Source organism: Cucurbita pepo, chromosome 11, assembly GCF_057944985.1.
Source record: "Cucurbita pepo subsp. pepo isolate OVF chromosome 11, ASM5794498v1, whole genome shotgun sequence".
In the NCBI taxonomy this organism is placed as follows: Eukaryota; Viridiplantae; Streptophyta; class Magnoliopsida; order Cucurbitales; family Cucurbitaceae; genus Cucurbita; species Cucurbita pepo.
Window position 1 is genome coordinate 13,744,109 of NC_141808.1, and position 24,092 is coordinate 13,768,200.

At 36.3% G+C, this 24,092-nt stretch overlaps 4 protein-coding genes across 4 annotated transcripts; 2 read left to right on the forward strand and 2 right to left on the reverse strand.

Annotated features, from left to right (window-relative positions):
- Window positions 1–8,112: 8,112 nt before the first annotated feature.
- LOC111806110 (uncharacterized) lies at window positions 8,113–8,559 on the forward strand. The gene is made up of 2 exons (XM_023691468.2): window positions 8,113–8,181; window positions 8,275–8,559. Exons 1-2 carry the CDS (start codon window positions 8,122–8,124, stop codon window positions 8,416–8,418), a joined length of 204 nt encoding a protein of 67 aa, XP_023547236.2. The 5' UTR covers window positions 8,113–8,121; the 3' UTR covers window positions 8,419–8,559.
- Window positions 8,560–10,024: 1,465 nt separating this feature from the next.
- LOC147790390 (uncharacterized) lies at window positions 10,025–10,337 on the reverse strand. Its single transcript, XM_087128611.1, has 2 exons — window positions 10,260–10,337; window positions 10,025–10,168 (listed from the first exon to the last, which is right to left on the reverse strand). Exons 1-2 carry the CDS (start codon window positions 10,317–10,319, stop codon window positions 10,025–10,027), a joined length of 204 nt encoding a protein of 67 aa, XP_086984737.1. The 5' UTR covers window positions 10,320–10,337.
- A 5,200-nt stretch (window positions 10,338–15,537) lies between these two features.
- Window positions 15,538–16,704, reverse strand: LOC111805931 (pectinesterase 2). The gene is made up of 2 exons (XM_023691231.2): window positions 16,384–16,704; window positions 15,538–16,316 (listed from the first exon to the last, which is right to left on the reverse strand). Exons 1-2 carry the CDS (start codon window positions 16,682–16,684, stop codon window positions 15,634–15,636), a joined length of 984 nt encoding a protein of 327 aa, XP_023546999.2. The 5' UTR covers window positions 16,685–16,704; the 3' UTR covers window positions 15,538–15,633.
- Window positions 16,705–19,903: 3,199 nt separating this feature from the next.
- On the forward strand, window positions 19,904–20,382 carry LOC111806060 (uncharacterized). Its single transcript, XM_023691407.2, has 2 exons — window positions 19,904–19,963; window positions 20,070–20,382. Exons 1-2 carry the CDS (start codon window positions 19,904–19,906, stop codon window positions 20,211–20,213), a joined length of 204 nt encoding a protein of 67 aa, XP_023547175.2. The 3' UTR covers window positions 20,214–20,382.
- The last annotated feature ends 3,710 nt before the right edge of the window (window positions 20,383–24,092 follow it).

Consider the following 24,092-nt stretch of genomic DNA (forward strand, 5'->3'; position numbering starts at 1 on the left):
TGACGCATTTGATGTCGGTATAACCTCTATTTACTCAAATTAAAGTATTTTTTTAGCTAAAAGTTGGGAGTATTCATTAGTTTTAGCTAAACTAAGTTCGTTAATATATACTATTCCAAGGTCATGAGTCCATATACGTTAAATTGGACGTTGAGGGATAGAGTTGGGCCAAACTTAAGAATTTTTAGGGACTCCACCCGAGGCCAAACAAGTAAGTGAATTTTGTGATGTATGATGACGCATGTCTCGTGGCCCCTATATGTGTCATAATTTATGAATGTTATGCTATGCTATGTATGTGATGTGAAGACTTATAATGCTAAGTTGTGTATGTTACGTGATGCCCTATTATGCCATGCTAAGTATGTTATGCTATGTCATGATACGTCATGCCATCTGAAGCCATGTTATAGATTTATATTATACTAATGATGATGTATAATGAAACCCATGACGAGTATTATGCATACATGACTCATGTGTGCATTCTGACATGATTAAAGGAATGATGATTTGTTTCTTATTATATGCTATGATTTTAAGTCATGTGGACCTCATGCATTTATGTATGTCATGTGCACCAGAATACTTTCTCGTTATGTTATGTTAGTATAGAAGCGTATTTTGGATATTTATGTTTGATATGATATCATGCGGATCTTTCCCTCTGTGGTGTCTGGCGATGCATCAACGCGTTTAGCCCAACACCCCAAGCCCAAAGGTACTTATACAAGCCTACCTAATGGGTCCATGTGCGCATGCGTAAGCCGTGTGTGGACAAACATTCAACCCGACGAGGACAAGAGCTCAAGGCCAAGTTATGATGTTTTTAAAAGGAAAGGTCCCATCATGACTATGTGTATATGCATTACCTGACCCCATCCAACAATGAGGGTACTTACTTAAGTATTTCTTAAAATAGTCAAACCACGTGCTACTCTTATATTTCAAGTAAAGGTAAGACGGCACTGATGACTGCAATGCTGGAATGACCATGAAAGATAAGTTAGGATGGTAGTATGCATTGTTTTCCTTTAGTAATTAATATGTAGTTCAGGTTTTTCTTTTTCGTACTAAAATTTATGTCATTGTTTTGTTATGACATTGTTGACGTTTTTTTATTATTTTAAATTGAACATATAAATATATGGCTTCGTTTAAAAGGTTTTATTAAGTTTTTTCTGCATTTATTAATAAAGTCATGCATGTAGTAACATCTCTAGTCAAGGTGAAAAAATGACGGACGTTACAGAACCACTCTCATTTGCATGTAACCTCGGTTCATTCATTTACTTTTCGTTTACTTGAGTGACACGTTTACCCATACAGGGTAACAAAAAAAAAAAAAATGTTTTGAACCAAGACGTATAGATGGATATGTGCAATTTCTATGTGGAGTATCTTTCGTAGATGAACCTTATTTTTTGGGCCTACTTTTCTCTCGTCTGTCCTTTTCACAATCACAAAAAGCAAGTTCCATTCTAAAATAAAGTGTTGGAATTAATTATTATTCAATGTTCAGAAATAGGTACATACCTTCTTCTCTGTATTAATGTTTTAGGAGAACGTACGTATATAAATATATATATATATATATATATATATATATATAGCTAATATGGGTTTAGTTGTTACTTTAGATTGATTAGAGCTTAATTAGTATTGTGGATCAATTATTCGTTTTATTTTATTGTAATGAAGACTATAAATATCACGTTTGAGGGTTATAATGAATCTTTTTAATTATTTATACATACAAACAAATATGGAATTCGATCAACCACAACTCTTCAGCTTAGGTCTGATTTGTACAAATGTTACTTTGAACTTGGAATGAGCATAAAGAAATTAACGATATCTTTTGAGTAGTTCTGTTGGATCGGTCGTTCAAGACCTTTGATCTCTATTCGGACCCGATGAAAAAAAATGGGATCACTGCTTATGGACTCGTTGAGATTGATTCTGATCTCGTTCATGACTTATTAGATGTAGAAGGCGCTCTGTCGAGATTGGGATCCTCACAGATAGAAAAAGATTGCAGTCGATATGATAATGATCGAGTGACATTGTTTCTTTGGTCTGAACCTAAGAATCCTTTAGATATGATACTAAATGGATCTTGTTCTATAGTTGATCGAAGTTTACTCGAAATTCGAATTGAAGGAATAATAGCCAAGAACGGTTAAATTTCTATAATTTTGAGAAAATGAACTTTTTTTTTTTTTAATAAGCTTAGAAATTTAATCCTAGACGTTCTAAATGAAACCCAAATCCATTTTCAAATTTTCGAAAATTGGGTTTTGGCTTGAAATGGAGAGGAAAATTTTGAAATTGAAGAAACCCTGAGACAAGTTTCTCTCATAATTAAAAGAAAGAACAAACCCTAGACTTTCATCTTTTCGTGTGACCAGTGTCACAATCGCACTTTTAATGGCAGCGGACTTGTGATTGTACAGCACTCACTTTCCAACGACAAGTGAGCTAAGCCAATTCGTTTTTGCGTTGCTTACGGCTAAGCGACGTATGCTCGAACCTCTGGCCTCGGTTTTAAGAGAAGGTTTTAGAAAACGAGGGCAGAGAGAGACTTTTGAAAGAGACGTTATATAAGCAAGGAAGAGAGAAATAACAACGGTTTACAGTATATAACCTTGGGTAGGGAGAAGTTGACAACTAGTCGTATCCCCCTATAGTACATTCGGAGGCATTTCATGTCTGACAGACCTAGACATGATATTTCTGAAACGTTATACTTCCTAGAAATACAAAAGTCATACTTCCTAAAAATACAAAAGTAAAACACTAGAATATGAAAAGACATAAAGGGTTGGCTTGTCATGGGCATGCGGCCATAGGCAACACGCCTTAGACGAGCATGACCGTGACAACCAGCTCCCTCCCCTCGTGGGCTGTCTTCTTCTACGGGCGGCAAACTCCCCCATCTCCATCGCGCCTAAATTCTTCGATGACCACGACCCCCGACGTCCAATTGCTGTGGGTGGTCTTGCACGCGATGGCAACCACACTAAATGGCTTGCCGTAGCTAGAGCACCCAATCAGAGTGGTTTATGATGATCAATTTGTGCGGCCACGACGTTCGAACAGCCAACCCACAACGAGAGGTCTCCTTCCTGGCGGCTTGACGTAATAGACCCCTTGTCGGCAACAACTTTGTTATAGGCTCAATAGGATCAATAACAAAATATACTCCAAATTACCAATAAGCTTTAATTTGAAAAGGTCCATTTTTTTTTAAGGCTTCCCAAACCAACAAGAAATTTCACAATTCACCACAGCTTTTTCATTGGCACACCGTCCAATGTCTAGGTCTGATATCATATGTAACCGTCCAAACTCACTACGAGTAGATAATGTTTTTTTCGGACTTTCTTAGAATGGACTTGGGTGGAGTTTTGAGCGTGTGCCAACGAAGACGAGGACTGGATTTGATACCATTTGTAACAACCCAAACCCACTATTAGCAATATTGTTCCCTCTGGACTTTCTTATAATGGGCTTGGGTGAAGTTCTGCGGGGTGTGCTAGCGAGAGCTAGGTCTGATACTATTTGTAACTGCTCAAACCTAGTAGTAGGAGATAGTTTTGTTTTCAAGCTTTCTAGAATGGGCTTGGGTGAAGTTCTAGGCGGTGTGCCAGCGAGGGCTGGGTCTGATACCATTTGTAACAGTCAAAACCCACTACTAATAGATATTGTTCTTTTCGAGCTTTCCTAGAATGGGCTTGGGTGGAGTTATGGGCGGTGCTTGCGAGGACGTTGAACCCTTTAGGAGTGGATTATTAAGTCTCTCATCGGTTGAAGAGGGGAACAAATCATTTCTCATACAAGGGTGTGGAAACCTCCCCATAGGAAACACGTTTTAAAATCGTGAGGCTGATGACTATACTTATATATACCGGCAATGGGTTTGGGCTGTTACAGGCTCGGAAAAGTGTATATCTTAAATAAGCTAACAAAAACGCTCGAAATTTCTAAACAAAGAAGAAAAATATTGGAAAAGAGAGAAAACCCAAAACTAATAGAAAAAATTTAGACTAAAATTAAAGAAATACCCTTGAAAATGAAACCCACAAGAAAGAAGACGACTAAAACCAAAATAATTGAACAGAAACTCATTGAGATCAAGTCACACCCAGAGTTCCCCCAAACACTTCAGTAAAAGATTTGGATTTCTTGACATGTTCATCTGAAGTGCTTGGAAGGGAACTCTAGGAGACGCCTGATCGAACACATTTTGTAACTCTATATTCAAACCCTTTCCTTTAAAACCCTCTATTTATAACTTAAGTGGTGAGCACATGAATCTATGGCTTGGAAGGACACAAAAAACGTAGATGCCTGTGAAGAGCCATTAGGGTTTGAACCAAGACGCATACATGGATATATCCAATTTGTATGTGGAGAGAATCTTATGTGGATGAACCTTATGTTTTTGGGCTTGCTTTTTCTCTCTTATTTCCTTTTCACTCCTTTTCACTAGCACAAATCCAAGTTCCATTCTTGAACCAAGTGTTGGATTTGAGTATTTGTCGACAATATCATAATATTTAAGAATCGTGAATATGACTTGAATTGGTCTATAAATTCATACCCGGTTAACTAGTATTGGCGCTCGTGATAGGTTACTGTTAAAGATTTGATATATAAACTTAACTTAATATAAGAAATAGCAACGTGTTATTCATGCTAAGATTTAATTTATCCAATCTAGTTTGAAGGCGTTCCAACTATAAATTTACTTGTTGGTTGAAACCGAAGTTACCGATTCAATGGATTGATGTTCAATGGATCTCGTTTATCAAGATCTAAGTATACCTATGGCATTTCATGAGACCATAACTATAATCTCTAATAATTTTCTCTATGTTAAATAGATTCATTCCGTAAAGGACGGATCGACGTTGGAAGCAAGATTCGCCAATAACGATTCTAGTATTGTTTCTCATGAATTGTAGAGGAGCGTTTTTGTTTGTGAAATTCAAATCTTATTTTAAGGAAATGCTTTGGGTTTTTTAGAAATTTTCTATTGTATAGCGGGTGAATTTAGTAAAAATAACGATTATATCAACAAGAACCCTTCTATCAATTTTATTGACTTTGATGCAATGGCATGAAAATTTACAAAAAATTGATATGATAATTAAGAGCAGTTTTAATATGGAAAATGACTTTAATACCCTTTGTTGGGCCCATGTTTGCATGTATAGGTCGTGTAGAAAAATACTATACATTAAAAAACCACCTAAGGCCATGAAATGATATTTAAAATGATAGATCTGTTCATGTTGCAAGTGTTTGCAATTCTAGACCCCAATAGTGGGATTGTTTACAGAGTATTTCTTAAAATACTCCAGTCATGTGCTACTCTTAAATTTTAGATAAACGCAAGACACCCATATATGGATAACGGTGACGATGCTTTGAAGACCATGGAACTTGTCTTAGGGTAGATACATTTCATCTTTTCATAGTTTTAAGGCTAGAATAGGACATTATTTTGTTTTGCTTATGTTGTTTCTCATTTTCATTTAAAATATTTTTGTGTTGTCTTAAAGGTTTTACCTTAAACGTTTAAGTTGATGACTTTGTTTATGAATTGTTTTAAATGAATATTTCTGCACGTACGTTCATGTCATGCATATGGTAATGACTTTATCATAGTAGAAAAGTATAGTCATTACAACAAAATTATTAAAATAATTACAGCAGAAAACAAACCACATGAATCTTAGATAAAATAAAACAATTCCCTGATCTATCCCAAGAGCTACAAATAACATGAATTCTAGTACTCTAGCTCCAGTTCCATGACAATGACTATGACATCGTCATTCATGTCGATGTACCTCGTTTTTACCTGAAAGGTTAGAGTAGCATGTAACTTTAGTATTTTTAAAATACTCCGTAAGTGGCCCCACTACTTGGGTCATGAAATGCAATCATATGCAATCGTGTCTGGGACCTATCATTAACATCTTTTCATGACCTTGGTCTCAGATTCCAGTCCGAGTAGCTCGTATACGTACCTCTTGGACCTAGCCTTCGACTAATGTACATACAATATGCATGTGACCCCATTACGTGGATTCCATGTACGCTCATGTGGACTCCAATCATATGCGGAAATATCCCAATCTACGTGAACATACATTATGCATGATGTCCTCATCGTTTAAAACCATGTCATGTGTCTATGATGTACAATAGTACCATGTTTTCATAACATATCACATTCATCAATGACATAATGTGTCAACATGATAAACCATAACATAGCATATCTTATAGTAACAATGCATCATAACATAATAAGCAAACATATCAATCACAAGATATGACACGTGTAATAGCCACAAAACAAGCCTTGTTCATACTTCAAATAATTTATCTAACCGAACTAGTAGTGCAGCTTTGTGGAAGGGCCACAAAGCACGCGTTGTCATGTGTCTATGAGTCGCGGGTTGTGAGCTTTGTGGGCCGTCTGTTTGAAGTGGGCTAAGGGATGGTCTGGGCTTCGGCTGGGTTGGACTGTGAAGATAAATGGGTTTTGGTTGGTGTTGCATGCGGGCTGGGTTGAGAAGATAAATGGGTTCTGTGCTGGGTCGTGAGTTGTTTCTTTTTGAATGCTAGGTTGGATTTTTTCCTAACCTAGTTGGTTTGGACGCGATCTGTGGTTCGGACTTTGGTTCAGAACTTTGAGTAGTGTGCAGATTTTGGGTGAACTTTGTAGCTACTAGGATAATCTCTTCAAACAACGATTATTCCTCGGAGGATAAAGCATAGGCGACTCTAGCTCCACCACTCTAAACTTAACTTGTTCGATTCATGGATGTTTTACAGGGAGATGTTTTTATCGATTACCTAATATATTGAAATCATGATCTAAATATTCATAAAGACCTAATAGAATGATATTCGTATCAATCAACTAAGCGTAAGTAATTCATACATCCATTCACCTAAATCTAGCATTCAATTGCTCAAACATACTCAACGGGAAGATAATGTCTATCTAACATGGGAAGTGCACAAAAATAAAATTTTCATTCTCCATCCTAGTCCTGCATAAGACATTTTAATGGACATGCATTCTTTATTCTCGCACTAGGGGAATTTTCGTAATTTTCCTTAACATGCTTGCACACTTATGGAGGAAAGCTCATTAAAGTTCTGAACATGTATATTCTAACAACTTAAGGTCAGATAAGCTCGAATACTAGCACGTTCTAGCAATTCTTACAAGTATTGCTTGCCTAGAAACCGTGTGACTACTTACCAAGATGAAATGTGTCCTAAATTAAGCTAAATTAACACCTTCCACGTGCCCCTAGGGGAAGTCACGTCTTTGTACCGCCAAGTGTTGTCGGCTGATTGGTGGCCTTAGGTCAAACTACGTGCGTTCAAGTCTAGCAGCATGCGGATCCCTCAAATAAACCTATGCTGACACATGTCGCAAGCAGTTTGGTTTGAGTTTTCGGATGCCGCACAATTCACGGATTGGGCGAGCGAATCAAGTCGACAAGTTTGGGTTAACTTGTGGGTCGGATGAGCTTCAAGTCGCCTCTAAAACCAACAAAGCATGACTTCTCCACCCATTTAGCAACACGTGTCCCTCCTTGAGAAATTTAAAATATCGAACAAAGACTCAGATATTACATTTAATTTTTATAAGTTAAAAAAAAAAACCTAAATGGTTATTTGAAAGTTTAATATAAAAGGATAAGTAAAAGAGTATCATTTGCATACAAATGAAAATAATCCAAACTACTCACCTCCAAAAGAAAATATCAAAGCCAAAAGAGTATCAAAGTCATAGAAGGGTTTATGTTCAAAAATAGATACAACACATTGAACAAGAAACATTCTCACCTCCAAAACCTAGTCAATTGGCCCATAAGTAGAACACCTCCAACCACACCATGACAAGTGTCACCTCCCCTCAAACCCTACACTTCCATGTGGCATGCAACCTTTACACGTGTCAAGCAATGCTTGGATCAAACTACTCTATAAAATCACAACCAAGAGTGTTCGTACTCAACAACAACAATTCTATTCACCAAAATCCTTTGTTTTTTTTAGATATTTGAAGAAGCGTAAAAATAAATGGCAGACAGCTCTCAAAGTTTGAGCTACCAAGTTGGAGAAGCCAAGGGCCAAGCACAGGTTCACCATGTCATTATTATTTGTTTAAATGGTTCATGATAGATATGAGTACATGGAGTGATGGGTAACATAGTTATTAATGTGATTATGTAGGAGAAGGCGAGTAATCTGATGGATAGGGTAAGTGATGCAGCCCAATCAACTAAGGAGTCATTACAAGAGGCAGGACAACAGATGCAGGCTAAAGCACAAGGTGCTGTTGATGCGGTCAAAGATGCTAGTGGCATGAAGATATGAAGTTTTTCTATTACAATTTTCCATTGTTTCTATGAATAAGGATTTAAATTAAATTGTCATTTCAATTATTATGTTTTCACTTTTGTATTTTGTTGGTGTCTTATCGTTTTTATTTGTGAACTTAATTTAAATTATTATTATTATTAATATGTTTTCATTCTCATTTTGATTATCGTGCTTTCTCTCTCGTATTTTGTTTGTTTTTGAACAACCTACATGCTAACATCGTAAACAAAAACTTGCATGTTGTAAACTTTATAGACCTTGTACCTTCTGATTTTTCAAATCTCCGGGTCCCGGGCGAAAGAAAGAAAAAAGAATTTCACTTTCTTTCCCTTTCCGGAAGGAGGATTAAGAAAAAAAAATCCTATTGATTGGAGCTTTCTCCAGACCTTCGGGAAAAGCATGAAAAAAAAGGTTTGAATGGTAGATTCCTTCATCACCCCAGAATGAAAGGGGCGATCTCGTAGTTCTTGGTTTGTGAAGATACGATGCTCCGTTTTATTTTTCCATTGAGGCCGAACCTAAACCTGTGCTCGAGAGATAGCTGTCCATATACTGATAAGGGATGTATGGATTCTCGAGAAGAGAGGAGCCGAGGTGGTCCCCCCAGACCGCCCGAATCCCGAGTGAATAGAAAATTGGATCTACATTGGATTACATTGGATCTCACTTGAATCAACCCCCTCTTGTTGTTATAGGTCTTTCAATTCTTTTAATTTTTCCCTCTTGTTATTATAGGTCTTTCAATTCTTTTAATTTTTTCTTAGTCATCTTATCCTTAGGGTTGCTTTCATTTAGATGGTTTTGGTTCATTTATGTATACCTCTTTTACTCAGGTGTCATATGTTATGTATACCTCTTTTACTCAGGTGTCATATGTCCACCAACTTTCACGTTGGTTCATTCCCAAACCACTAGTAGAAATATCACTCTGATACCAATTGTAAAGATTTTTTTTTTCTAATAAAATAGAGACGTCACTACATGCATCATGATATGCCTATTGTGCACGAAAAATTATGTGTTCTAAGAGGATGAAGTGGGCAAACGAGAACGGTTGGAACCAGATTAGCCCAAGCCAGCAACACATCCATGCAAAAGATTAAAGATAAGAATGTGCATGACTCATGGTAGAAAAAAGAGTTAGACTATGGTAAGGCATAGGAAGGTAGAGTTCAAAGTAGGCAAGAAGACATTTTTTTTAAGGTGTCTCCATGAAAGACGTTTAGAGGTTTGGAAGGAAGGGCAAATTAAGACCATGCCGTTTGGAAGGAAGGGCAAATTTAGACGTTTAGAGGTTCGAAGGGCAAATCCGTCGACTTTAAAAATCGTGAGGGTTCAAGTCCCTCTATCCCCAAAACCCTAAAAAGGCCCGTTGGCCTCTCCACAAATCTTATTTTTTAGCTCCACAGATCTTATTTTTTAGGTACTACGAAACTAAAACAAAATGAATAATAATTTAAATTAAGTTTACAAATAAGAACTAGATCATTTTTATTAAGACACGAACAAAATACAAGAGTGAAAACATAATAATCAAAATGACAACTTAATTTAAATCCTTATTCATAGAAACAATAGAAAATGATATAATAGAAAAACTTCATTTCTTCATGCCAGTGGCATCTTTGACCGCATCAACTGCACCTTGTGCTTTAGCCTGCATCTGTTGTCCTGCCTCTTGTAATGACTCCTTAGTTGATTGGGCTGCATCACTTGCCCTATCCATCAGATTACTCGCCTTCTCCTACATAATCACATTAATAACTATATTACCCATCACTCCATGTACTCATATTTAGCATGAACCATTTAAAAAAAATAGTGACATAGTGAACCTGTGCTTGGCCCTTGGCTTCTCCAACTTGGTAGCTCAAACTTTGAGAGCTGTCTGCCATTTACTTTTGCGCTTTTTCAATTATCCAAAAAGGTCGGACTACACGAAAAGTTAGAAACCAATGGTGGTTGATGATTAAGAACACTCTTCGTTATGCTTATATAAAGTAGTTTGATCCAAACATTTCTTGACACGTATAAAGGTTGCATGCCACATGAAAGTTTAGGGTTTGAGGGGAGGCGAGACTTGTCATGGTGTGGTTGGAGTTGTTCTACTTATGGGCCAATTGACCAGGTTTTGGAGTTGAGAATGTTTCTTGTTCAAATTGTTGTATTTATATTTATATTTGAGCTATAAAGGTCTAGAACGGGGCTGACAAATAAAAAGTGGGTGTGGGTTTGCTCGGGCCAGAGTCGTGATTTCCAACCAAAATTGACGAGCTAAAACTCGAGCTATAGTACGTTTCAAGATATGAAATCAATCTCATTCTCTTTCTTTATTCATCGTCTATAAATTTCATGAAGAAACCAAGACCAAAAGACCATATTTGAATGCTATGGAATGCCATTTTCAAGCGGTAGAGACAGTATCGCGCACGTCTTTGTCATCTGTCTAAAGAAGAAGATAATAGCATAGTTAATTCAGTTTAACTGGTCACGTCATTTTTAAAATTGAACCCCTTTCAACCGATTATCATGAAATTCTTTTTGGTTCTTGAACCTAGACTCTCCGAGGCTAGACTCTCCGAGGAACCTACAAAAGCAAATTTTAAGTGATTCAGGTATTAAAAGCTTGAGAAACAATGCCCCAAACATTAACTTAGATGTAAGTAACGAATATGACTTTTCTCAAGTTTTACGTGTAACAATCACCTGAAAATCAATATGACCTTTAAGTTTAAGTAATATTAAAAGGAATATAGAAGAATTAGACCCAAAACTAGAACTCAAGGACCTAAATCAGACGTTTCACTCAGAAATCAAGTAACATTAAAATAACACGCTAAATGGACTTGCAGCTTATGAAATTTTAAGAGAAGGCCTAATTTGATATGCTATATATAAATTTATGAGATTTTAATAGAAGGCCATCTTTATTCTCACTCCATATTTTCTATGTTTTAGCTCCAAGTGCATGACTGTATGTTCTCCCTGTAGAGCGTGTTTATTTGTACAAAGCTAGGGCGTTAAAGTGAGGTTGGTTAGATAATGACCTAGGTTGGAATATCTCTAATAGATTGAGCATTGTATGATTGTGAGAAACGGTCAGAGGATGTAGACCCTTGTGCGCCCAGACTAAGAAAGAATCGAGAAGTTAGATAAGAGTAACTTGCAGCTAGAAGTAAGCATTAAGCCATCTAACCTCCCTAGGAATCCAGTAGACCTCCTTAGCTCCTAGATATGACCAAGCCAAAGTTTAAATTATGGATTACACGCTTAAGGGATCGATAGGAATATCTCCCTAGCAAAGGATGTATGACAGAACTTAGTTAAGATTCGAGAGCTAAAGCTTGTGTTGTTTACATGTTGACCTATGTCAAAATGTTTCTAGTAGACCATGCACCTTAGAATCGTGAGGGAAATCAGAGGTCTAAATCTAAGTACACCCAGAGATTTGATTAGCACCGAGGAGCTAACCTCGAGTGTCTTGAAAAATGAGAGATGAGATTTAAATCGCCTCGAGTGTCTTGAAAAATGAGAGATGAGATTTAAATCGCCTAGAAGCTCCTGAGAACCTCGTAGGTCTCCACGACAACAAAAAATGACCAAGATAGCTCATCAGGCTATAACAATGTGAATGGTGTCACAAGTTTGTCCACTACCCTTTTTACTTCGATACCATACCACCAAGACTCCGCTCTGGTTCCCCTACCATGAAGCTAGGCATGTGAGCTATAGTATCACGACACGTGCTCAACTCAGTGGAAATAGCCAAAGATCTCCAGAACAAGACCTTTATCCTGTAAACTTGTCCCTGAGCAGGGGAGTGTGGGACCATTTAGCATGACCTAGTAGCTGACCGACACACCAGGGATCGCTTCCCCTAAACTTTGGCGACTTTATGGTCCTATGTGAGGGTCTGTCAACTAAATCACATGGGTGATGTTCAGATTGTTGTTCATTTTTAGATCCATGCATCCTGTCTCATAGCTTATGAGGTCGCGCCTCAACATAAGATATTGGAGAGGCTTGCAGTTACAGAGGAAGTTGTTCCGAAGCATCAGTCTGTCTTTGTATTTGAGTCTTTTGTATTTTGTTTTGCAATTGTATCGTAGACTCATTTTTCTCTTTTGTAATAAATTCGAACAACATCATCTTAAAATTGGATTTTATTTTATATTTAATTTTGGTGGTCCTGTCTTTATTTAAATTTAAATTTTATCGGATTTTATCTTTTATTTTTATTAGATCTGGCTTTCATCTCTTTAGTCATAGTCCGATATTCGAACCCTTGAAAATTATGGTCGTGACAATGGGGATGAGCATTTGAACTCACTAAGCGGACTCATTAACGTACACTCTAGGCCTAATTGTGGGCTAGCATGCTCAGCTATCGAAAGCAAACAGAAAAGAAAGGAAGCAAATAATAATGTGGCATATGAGTCCGTACATAGCATAAGTAGTCCATAATTATATGACATTCAACTTGATGAGATCCTCCATAAAAAATAATGGTTCAATGAGATAAGAGACATAATACTTTAATGCTTATCCTGACAAATACTCTTTATGAGACATATGTGCATAATTGTGGTGCTTATTTGTGCTCATCATACATGACATCGTGGTGTCTCACTAAGCATAAACAAGATCATATTAACGTAGCAATCATAAATATAGAGATTAAGTAAATACATCACAAAGTTCATTAAAATATCATAACATGAATACTGTTCAACATGATATATGTTATTCATGCATCAATCAATTTTATCTTATTTACAGTTTTAGGCTCAACTTGGTTCTCCTAAACTCAACTTAGTTGGTCATTCATAAATTCTGCTCAACCAAAATTCAAGCTCACATACGTCATTCTATTCATTTAGAAACCCGAGTTTAGAGTCTATTTATGTGTGAAATTCCACATCGATTGGGGAGGAGAACGAAAAACTCTTTATAAGGGTGTGGCTTTCTGTTGTAGACACGTTTTAAAAACCTCGAGAGGAAGTCTGAAAGGGAAAGCTCAAAGAGGACAATATCTACTAGCGGTGGGTCTGGGCCATTACAAATGGTATTAGAGCCAGACATCGGACAATGTGCCTGCAAGGAGGTTGTTCCCCGAAGGGGGTAGACACGAGGCAAAGTGTCAGATAAGACTCTGGGCCCCAAAGGGGGTGGATTTGGTGGTGGTCCCATATCGATTGGAGAAAGAAACGAGTGCCAGCGAGGACACTGGACCCCAAAGGGGAGGGGGGTGGATTGTGAAATCTCACATCGGTTGGGGAGAATAACGAAACACCCTTTATAAGGGTGTGGAAACCTAACAAATGTGTTTTAAAAACCTTGAGGAGGAGCCCGAAAGAAAAGTCCAAAAAAGACAATATCTAAAAAAGACAATATCTACTAGTGATTACATTATGAAATTAACATAACTTAACTATACTAAAATCAGTCTTAAACACGGTTACGTATTACCATTGATTTGAAACAATAACTACATGAATCTTTAGCTTTAATTACATAAGAAACCATCCGGAATAGTCCAAAACGGTCAAGCTAGCCAACTAAAACTAAACCGAGTTAAAGAAGTCAATCAAAGATTTTTTTTTTTTCTTTTCAATTTCAGTCTCTCCATTGTTAGTCAAAAGGGAATTATTGCATGAGTCTATATATGATAAGAAGTTTACAAAAGAGTATAAATATGGCAAGGAAATCGTAATGCATGCAAATACAAACAAACGTTTTGCTTCATTTCTTGGTGAATGCATCATTAAACAAATAGAATTCAACTCAAACTTTATCAAACAAAAAAGTAAGCCAAGATAGTTCAAAATCTTTATAATTCAAAATTTATCTAAAATATTTTATTTTTAAATTGATTTTTCTTTAATTTTTATAGTACGGACAAAAAACTAAACTTGACAATCATTACTTTTCACCCAAGGTCTTCCCTATAAGGTTCATCTATATGGTAAGGTGATAAATACGGACAATACCTCATTTCCTTTACTACAAATTAAAGAAGTCAATGCTCATAAGTTTAAATGACTCGTAACCATTAAAAGATTGAAATTTGTGAGAGTTCGATATGAATCTGTCAGTTTTGTTGTCTTTGTCACTTTTCTTGTTTATTGAACACTTCGTGTGCTTGTCGATGATGATTTGTACCCGTGAACTGCATGACCTAATATCAAATGAGCAAAGATTCTTTACGAGTTCTTATTGGTGAGCGACTATTAAAGAACCAAAATCCAGGTTTTAATATGAGATTTTTGGAAGTCCCGATATGATTATGTGAGCACCCTCTTATTACTCAACGTGAAAACTTATTAAATGTAAACATATATAAGTAGTTTGAGATCCCACGTCTATTGGGGAGGAGAGCTAAACATGTTTTATAAGGATGTGGAAACCTCTCTCTAACCGATGCATTTAAAAAACCTTGAGAAGTTCGGAAGGAAAAACTCAAAGAGGACAATATCTTCAAGAGGTGGGCTTGAGTTGTTACAAGTAGGTACGTCTACTACTTCATTGTTTGGTTTTTAACTTAATTTTGTCTACCCTTTTTGTCTTTCTTCTTTATTGTCATGGATAAATAAAATAAATAGTTTGTGGTCACCGTGAGACTCAAGTAAACGAGATTTATATGAATAAATTGAGACTACATTCGGATTAGAGCGATTATGAGATTAGAATAGTTAAAGAAATGTTTTAAAGAATTGAAAGTTACTCCCTCTACCAACAAAGTACATCTTCCTTTTCAAACCCTAAAATAAAACGTGTTCTATTTAGAGCAATCCTATGTTAGGTGACCTTTTGAAAATTTTTCTACAAAAAAACATGTGAGTGAAAATAAAACATGCTAAAAAAAATACATGCTAGTCAGTAGCGTGAAGTAACGTGATCATGTTGCAGGAGATGTAAAGGAATGTCTAGCCATTCAGTGACTAGTTCAAATTCATAATTCTGGGCTTTTTGGGCATAAGACATCACCGTCATGGTTATTACTATTTCTAACCGTCTCCAAATTTAGAGTCTATATAGAATGACTTTTCGAGTATTTAAAATCATTCGAATCGAGCTATTGCGACCACTCTACTAGACATTGCATGCAATATCTAACCAAAAAAGTCACCTTTTGTTGCTATGGATTCATATTGAGCTAACCCTTTTGAGGCTACAATTTTTATTTAGAAATTATATCACAAGAAAACCCTAAAAACCAGTTCTAAATGGTATGCCAGTTTCAGGCAACCACTGACTCCCACCAATAAAGTTTTCAACGGTAAACCTTGTAACTTGTGTAGCCGTATGTAATATATGGTAACCAGGCCAATCCACTCTTCTAGAAGTGTCAGCTCCTGGACCCGTATTATTGTACTCTGCAAAAAACAATTGGTCAACCGGTACATCTGGCCACCCTAACCATCCTTTAGGCTGAACCACACTGTCAAGAAATGACTCGATGAACACAACCGTTGAATATTCTTTCCATGGCCGTCCAAGATACAACAATACCTTGTCCTTACTTGATGCTATCTCGGGGGACCCGGTCACCTTACAATTTTGGAAGACGAAGCCGCTTTGATCATCTATATTTGCTTTCGATTGTGCTGTTACCGTAGTCTTAATACCAAATTCTCGAACATATATATTACAATCTTGGAATACGGTGACTCCGTTTCCGAATATGAAGTCAATGCTTCCGTATATATCGCACTCTCTGAAGAATTGGGGTAGTCCCCCAGCATAGAGTGTATCTTGATAACCCAAAAACACACACTTATAGTATGCTGTGTGTTTGGCTTGGTCAAGAACTGCAACAGCTTGGTGCTCCTTCGGCCCAGCGGAGTTTTGAAATGTCAACGACTGAGCCATGAAATTTGCACCTCTTACAGCTATAAAATGAAATATGTTTTAGTATTAACACAAATTTAATCGGTTAGCGGAGAATTTGAAGCTTACTGAGAGTTGCAGAAGTTGCTGTGGTCGATCCAGTGCCATTACTTCGATCGTCAACGATAATGGTGGTAGAAGCATCATCCCCAATCAAAGCTATGAATGTCTTAGAAGGTGGAACTTCAATCAACTCCTTGTATGTTCCAGGTTTCACATGAATGGAAAATCTTTTCGTGCTGAAATTTGGTGCGGCTGCTATAGCATCACTAATTTTGACATAATTTCCCGTGCCATCTAAAGACACTGTGACATCAAAACTATAGCAATAAGAAAAGCTAGTAACTAGCAAATAGACTATAAAGAGCATAGCAAGCTTGAATGATGGCATTTTCGAGATGAAAGTGAGAGACAAGCTCATGAGATATATATATATATATATATATATATATATATATATATATATATATAAAAGAGTAATTTGCAAATCTAGCCCTAGGTTTTGAGATATTCATATATAGTAGAAAAGTTAAAATATAATTTTCATTTTTAAATACTTCAATTTTTAAATACTTTAACTTCACTTCATTGGTGCATGAATAGGTATATCAATACTTAAATGAAATTTAATTGATATACCAATTATATCATTGATATGTCACGTGCAAACAGACATATTGCAACATATGAGAAGAAATATGTTAGGCCCCATTAGACAATCATTGTTTTATTAGGCCCTCGATACGTGTCAAATCCACAGGACGGATCCTCTATGCATGATAACCACTGACTACCTGCATGATAAATGCCTACCTACACGACAGATCCACCTTGTAGGATAATCCAACAAACAATCGAGTCACACGTCCCTAATTAGCCTCACTACTAACTCAAAGATATCGTACTAAAATGGAAAGGAAAGTGGAAGATGCTCAGAAATCATACCGGCTGCTATCAACTTGAAAAGCTACCTTTGTCATTCTTGGATGTTGTGGAGGTCTACTACGTTCTTAAGGGCGTCTAGGAAATTTCAATCTCATCTCTCATTCCAGGACGTTTAGGATTAGCTCCCCAGGCTAAACCAATCTCTGGGTGCACTTAGGTCTAACATCTGATCACTCATGATCATGGGGTGCAAAGTCTACTGTAACGTACTGACCTAGGTCAACATGTAAACTGTACTAGCTGTAGCACCTTAAACTTAACTTGATTCTCTTGTGCATGTTTTCCTAGGGAGATTATCCTATCTATCACCTAAAACACCATATAAATAATCTAATCATGCATGCAAGTTTATTAGGGAGATATCCCATTAATAACCTAAAGAACTCAAACATAAGTTTAAATATTCATGCAAACAAACAAACAATCAAGCTCAACGAGGAGATAACATCTATCAATCACCAAGAGAACAAATCTCATCATAGGGGCTTTTGGGTAATTTCTTACATCATGCATAACATACTCTTCCATATTGTCCACTCGAATTCCTAGTCATGCATACTAGCTTTTTAGCTTTGCATAAAACATATAACAACATGCTTCTTTAAAATCTCAACCTAGCGGCAAAATGGTAATTTTTCATAACATACACATCCAAAAACGTCATTCCAAAGTCCTTAACATGCAATTTCTAACAACTTAAGGTAAGGAATGCTCACATGCTAGTACGTCCTAGTGATCCCTACAAGTATTACTTGCCTAAGTCTGTGTGGTTACTTACTTTGATGATGCGTGTCTTCTCGAGCTAGCTTTTTCGTGTCTTAGGAGCTCAAAAATTTCTAAAATTTCTCTGGTAGGTCCTAATTCAACTCCAAATAGGGTTAGTATTGAAATTAGGATAAAAAAAAAAGTTGAATGGGAGTCGAATGTGTTGAGAAACTCACACTCACACACCCACGGGCGTGCAAAGAGGTTCACCATGGGGGGGGGGGGGGTGGGGTGGGGTTAGTTCATGCGCTTAGGAGGGATAGGTGCTCTCTCGGTGTGCCACGTGGCATGCATGGATTCGTTGTCCAGGCGGGCTATTTTGGTCTCGGGCACTGAATCAGTCGAATGTGGGTGAATGGATTGGATCGAGTTGCTCCATGGATCTGCGCGCGTACAGCCTGTCGACGCACATGTCGTGCTAGCCCATTTGTGCAACACTATCGAGAGTGTGACATGTGTCCATCAAGTTGCACGATGCATTCCTCCTCTAATTATTTCGATGATGTGACTATGTTATTGATGATGTTACATGATGTTATACGATGATGTTATATGATGTTATACGATGATGTTACATGATGATGTTGTATGATGATGATATGATGATGATGATGCATGATAACATGATGATTTAAGATGTATAATGATGAGATGACTTAATATGACGTTATTTCATACTAAGACTATGTGCATGTATTAAATGTCATGAAGCATTATGACGATGATTTTTCTTAGATACAACCCTAGTTAATGTTAATGATAATGAACGTATGAAGGCCAAGGCATGCGTGTTACTTAGAGTGATATGTGAACGAGATATAGGGTTGTGTCATAAAGATGATTGAAAGATGAAAACTATAGGGACCTCATGCAGTTCTTGTGTACATATAAATCAGGTTACTTCTCCATTTATGATGACGAGTACGAATGCGTACACTACGATGATGATAAGCATCATGCCTCGCATGACATTCAGGGGTTTGTTGACCTTCGGAGGTCACTACGGACAACCAGCTCGACCATGATGGGTCTAGGGGGTGCGAACCTCCTGGAGATTCACGCTTGCATATCTAGGTCGAGTGTAAGGAAGTACTGAACATCTAACTTTATCTGAACTGTTGGTCACCCCTATGATGGTTTTATCCATAAGTCCCTAGATCATGAGTTGCATGTGTTTACATTTCCTAACCTCAATAATGGAGTCACTGACTAAGTATTTCTTAAAGTACACGCTGCTTCTATTTCAAGTAAAGACCATGACACGTGCATAGGAAAGTGGTACTTTATTTTCTTTGTCTTAGGTTAGTATATGGTGTTTTTACTTTTAATGTTTCACTTGTTTTATTTAGTAGTTTCTTATGTTGTTTTAAAGAGCTTTTGAACCTGTAAGTCCATGCCAATGTCTTAGGATGAAATTTTAAAGATTTAATTCCCATAAGAGTATAGGTTATGATGACAGCCATAACAATGTTAGGTTAGTAGAAATCTAGAATCGCTGCCGCTGATGTTAGTAAATGTAGAGTCAAATTTAAGGGGGAAAATCAATGCTAAAAGAGTTTCAATACATTATATATAGAAGTGTTTATATTCAAATATCAATACAACATATTAAACAAGAAACATTCTCAGCTCCAAAACCTGGTCAATTGGCCCATAAGTAGAACAGCTCCAACCACACCATGACAAGTGTCACCTCCTCTCAAACCCTAAACTTTCATGTGGCATGCAACCTTTATACGTGTCGAGCAATGTTTGGATCAAGCTACCCTATAAAATCACAACGGGGAGTGTTCGTAATCAACAAATACAATTTTATTCACCAAAACCCTTTCAGGTTTCCAACTCTTTGTGTGCTTTTTGAATTCATCTGCAAAAGTAAATGGCAGACAGCTCTCAAAGTCTGAGCTACCAAATTGGAGAAGCTAAAGGCCAAGCACAGGTTCACTTTGCCTCTATTTTTTAAATTGATTCATGACTCATAATCATACGATTAAATATAAGATTAAGGAGTAATGGGTAATGTATTTATGGATGTGATTATGTAGGAGAAGGCGAGTAATTTGATGGACAAGGCAAGTGATGCAGCCCAATCAACCAAGGAATCAATACAAGAGGCAGGACAACAGATGCAAGCCAAAGCGCAAGGTGCAGTTGATGCTGTCAAAGATGCCACTGACACGAAGAAATGAAGCTTTTCTATTTACATTTCATATTGTTTCTATGAAAGGATTTAAATTAAGTTCTTGATTATCTATTTTATTGGTTTCTTATTTCGTACTTTTGTTTTTGATAAAAATGATGTTATTCGTTTTGTTTTGAGGTATTATTATGATAATACATAGTCATCAATTATAATAATGCAATTTGTCCCATTGGTAGTTGCTATAACGTGAGTATTGTATATGTTGATTATAATACATTACAAATATATATATATTTATAAAAGTAAAAAAAATTAACCAGTTGCCGACAATCTCGAGAATTTCAGCGATTCGCTAGAATTCTTGGGCAACCTCTCCCAAGGACACGCTTGTCCCACTCTCATTTTGTCCAACTACCTCGTTAAAACACATAACATAGAAACATCGAAAACGGAGGGAAGGAAAGAGAGAAGGAGATGAACGGTCGCGAAACCGTGACACCTCCATGGAAGAGAGACTAACGAGACAAGAAATACCTTGATGCACATGAGTGATTACTTCCAAAAGGTATAGTAGCTTTACTAGCCAAGAGGATAAACATGTGATGAGTGTTTAAAAATAAAGTAAGTGACCCCACTATTGAGGTCAGAAAAGGAAACCACATACAACGTACATCATGACTATTCGAACCTCATTTTTGTTATTGTTCCTTTGGATATACTTTCTTTTTTAATAGGGTTGGATGCATCACACACGATTCATGTAATTCATGTAAACGCATGACCACTAAAACTCATTAATGTAAACTTTAGGCTTGACTATGGGGCTAGAACGCTCCCGGTAGAAAACAAACAGGAAAAGAACATGAATAATAATGTGGTAATGGGTCTTGAATAATCCAAGATCATATGACATACAATATACATATGGTCTTGCATTAAAAATAATTATCCAGTGAGATGATGCATATGATATTCCATTAATTAAGAAAAATCGAGCTTAAAGTCTATTCATAGAATCAACCTAACTTAACTATAGTGCCACATGATACGTGCTACTCATTCATCAATCAATTTCATTTAATATAGTCTATAGGCATCATCCATCAATCAATTTCATTTAATATAGCCCATAGGCATTTCAACAATAAACTCACTTACAATTTTAGGCTTAACTTGGTGCTCCTAATCTCATCTTAGTTGGTCATTCTTAATTTTTACTCAATTGAACTTCAGACTTACATATGATATTCCATTAATTAAGAAAACCGAGCTTAAAGTCTATTCATAGAATCCGAAATAGTCAAATGAGTGAACTAAAGCTAAACCGAACGGAAAAGTCAATCAAAGATTACTTTTCTTATTCACTTTGACCATATCACTTAGTCTCTCAACTCTTAGTCAAAAGAGAACTATTGCATATATCTATATATGATTAGGCAGGCGTTTCTTAAAGAGTATATATATGGCAAGGTAATCCTAATACATGCAAATACTAACAAGCGTTTTTCGTCATTTCTTGTTGGACGCATCAAAACAAATAGAAATCAACTTAAATGACATTTTTAGACGTAATTTTAATATAATTATAAAATGATTTTTATTTACTCTATTATAGTAGAGACAAAAAAAAAAAAAAAAAAAAAACTAAACTTGACAATCATTATTTTCCAGCCATAGAAAGAAGGCCTTCTCTATATGGTTCATCTACATGGTAAGGTGATAAAGATAGACAATGTTGTGCATTTTGCCACAACTACAAAAGATTTGATACCACTTGTTATGCTATGGTGTAATATCACAATTTTCAATGGTCTGATACCACTTATTGTACCCAAATGCTACAACCAAAATGCTATGGTACCTAATTTTTGTAACGTAATGCCACAACAAAAAATGCTATGATATCCAATTGTTGTAGCGGAAGTGGAAGCAAAATCGATCGCACTCACACACTCACAAATAGAAATTAAAGAGACAAAAATTTACGTGGTTCGAAAAGAAGAAATTCCTTTACATCCACGGGTGGTAGCCAATTACTATAACCAAAGTGTTTACAAGTGTATCTCTCCCACTCTTACACTACAAAGTGTCTCAACAAAATTCCTCCCAATGTCACTAGACAAATACAAAATGACAATAACTCCACATCTAACAAATAACTCTACATCTCAAAACAATACTAATTCTCATGCATGAAACAAATAAATGAGAATACGAAACAAAATGGTTATGAAGTAAATGAGAGTTAATAATTAAAATAAATGAGAATATGAACCGTTATGAATTCAATGAGAGTTACAACAATACATCTTCATAGTATATTCCATTTATTACAAATTAAACAAGTCAATGTTCATTGTTTACCGAGAAATTTAAATAAGTTTAAATGACTAGTAACCACTAAAAGATTGAATTTTTTGAGAGATCAATATGAATAAGTGAGTTCTTGTTATCTTTATCACGAATAAGTTCGATCATGTCAAAAGTTGTTAGAAGAATAAGTTAGAGTATTTTTTAGATATTTAGTTTAACTAATTTGTCATATTTGTTGGTCATATTTGTGTTAGTTTCTATTTTCATTGTTATTTGTAAGGCTATAAAAGCCAAGTTTAGTACTCAATAATATATCACTTGAAGCTCCCGACTTAGTTATTCTTCCGTCAAAACCTAACAAGAGAATATGAGTGAAGACAAAACTTTAATGAAAACAACTTTAATGAAGATCCCTCACTTTGATGGCCACTGTGATCACTGGAGTGGGCTGATAGAAAATTTGCTCAGAGCAAAGGGGATAGAAAATTTGCTAAATTTGCTCATAGCAAAGGGGATAGAAAATTTGCTCAAAGCAAAGGGCCTATGGAGTGTGGTAGAGATTAGTTTCTTAGAACCGAGGAAGAAAAAATGTTGACTGAGGCTCAAAGATCACCAAGTAAGATCACCAAGTAAAGCGTTACCTCTTTCAGGCAATTGATCGTATTGTTTTTGAACAAATCTTGAATCGTCGCACAACTAAGATTGTCTAGGACTCAATGAAGCGAAAGTTTGGTGGAAACCAAAAAGTGAAGAAATCTCTTCTTAATGCATTAAGGAGAAAATTTGAGATCCTAGAGATGAAGATTATGAAAGTATCACAGATTACTTTACAAGAGTGATGATAATCTCCAACAAGATGAGAAGTATCCAACAACATGAGAAGTAATGGAGAAGATATGTCAGACAAAAAATTGTAGAAAAAATTGTAGAAAAAATTATGAGTACCCTACTGAAAAAAATTATTTATGTTGTAGTATCTATTGAGAAATCCAAAAATACTAATAACATGTCCATTGATGAATTACAAAACTCAGTAGTGGTGCATGAACAAAAATTTTGAGATCCAGTGTTAGATAAAAGCCTGTGGTTTAGTTTATTTAGGTTATTCATGTTTTCCTGTGGTTTAGTTTATTTAGGTTATTCACGTTTTCCTTCAAACTAGTTAGTTGAATCTTGTTTTTAGGCAATCTAAATTGACTTATACGGTAGGAATGAAGAATATTTTTAGCCGGTCATTTGGGTCATGTTTAGGAGCAAGATTTGTTGGCCACTTCGGCCACTTTTAGAGTGTAAGCAAGATTTGTTGGCCACTTCGGCCACTTTTAGAGTGTAAGCAAGCTTTGTTGGCCACTTCGGCCACTTTAAGAGTGTAAGCAAGATTTGTTGGCCACTTCGGCCACTTTTAAGAGTGTAAGCAAGATTTGTTGGCCACTTTCGCCAGTTTTAGTGTGTAAGCAAGATTTGTTGGCCACTTCGGCCACTTTTAGAGTGTAAGCAAGATTTGTTGTCCACTTCGGCCACTTTTAGAGTGTAATTTGATTTAAATAGTCCAATCACATCGGCACCGTGTTTCAACAACAACAAATCTCAAATCTTTCGTTCTCTTCCTCCT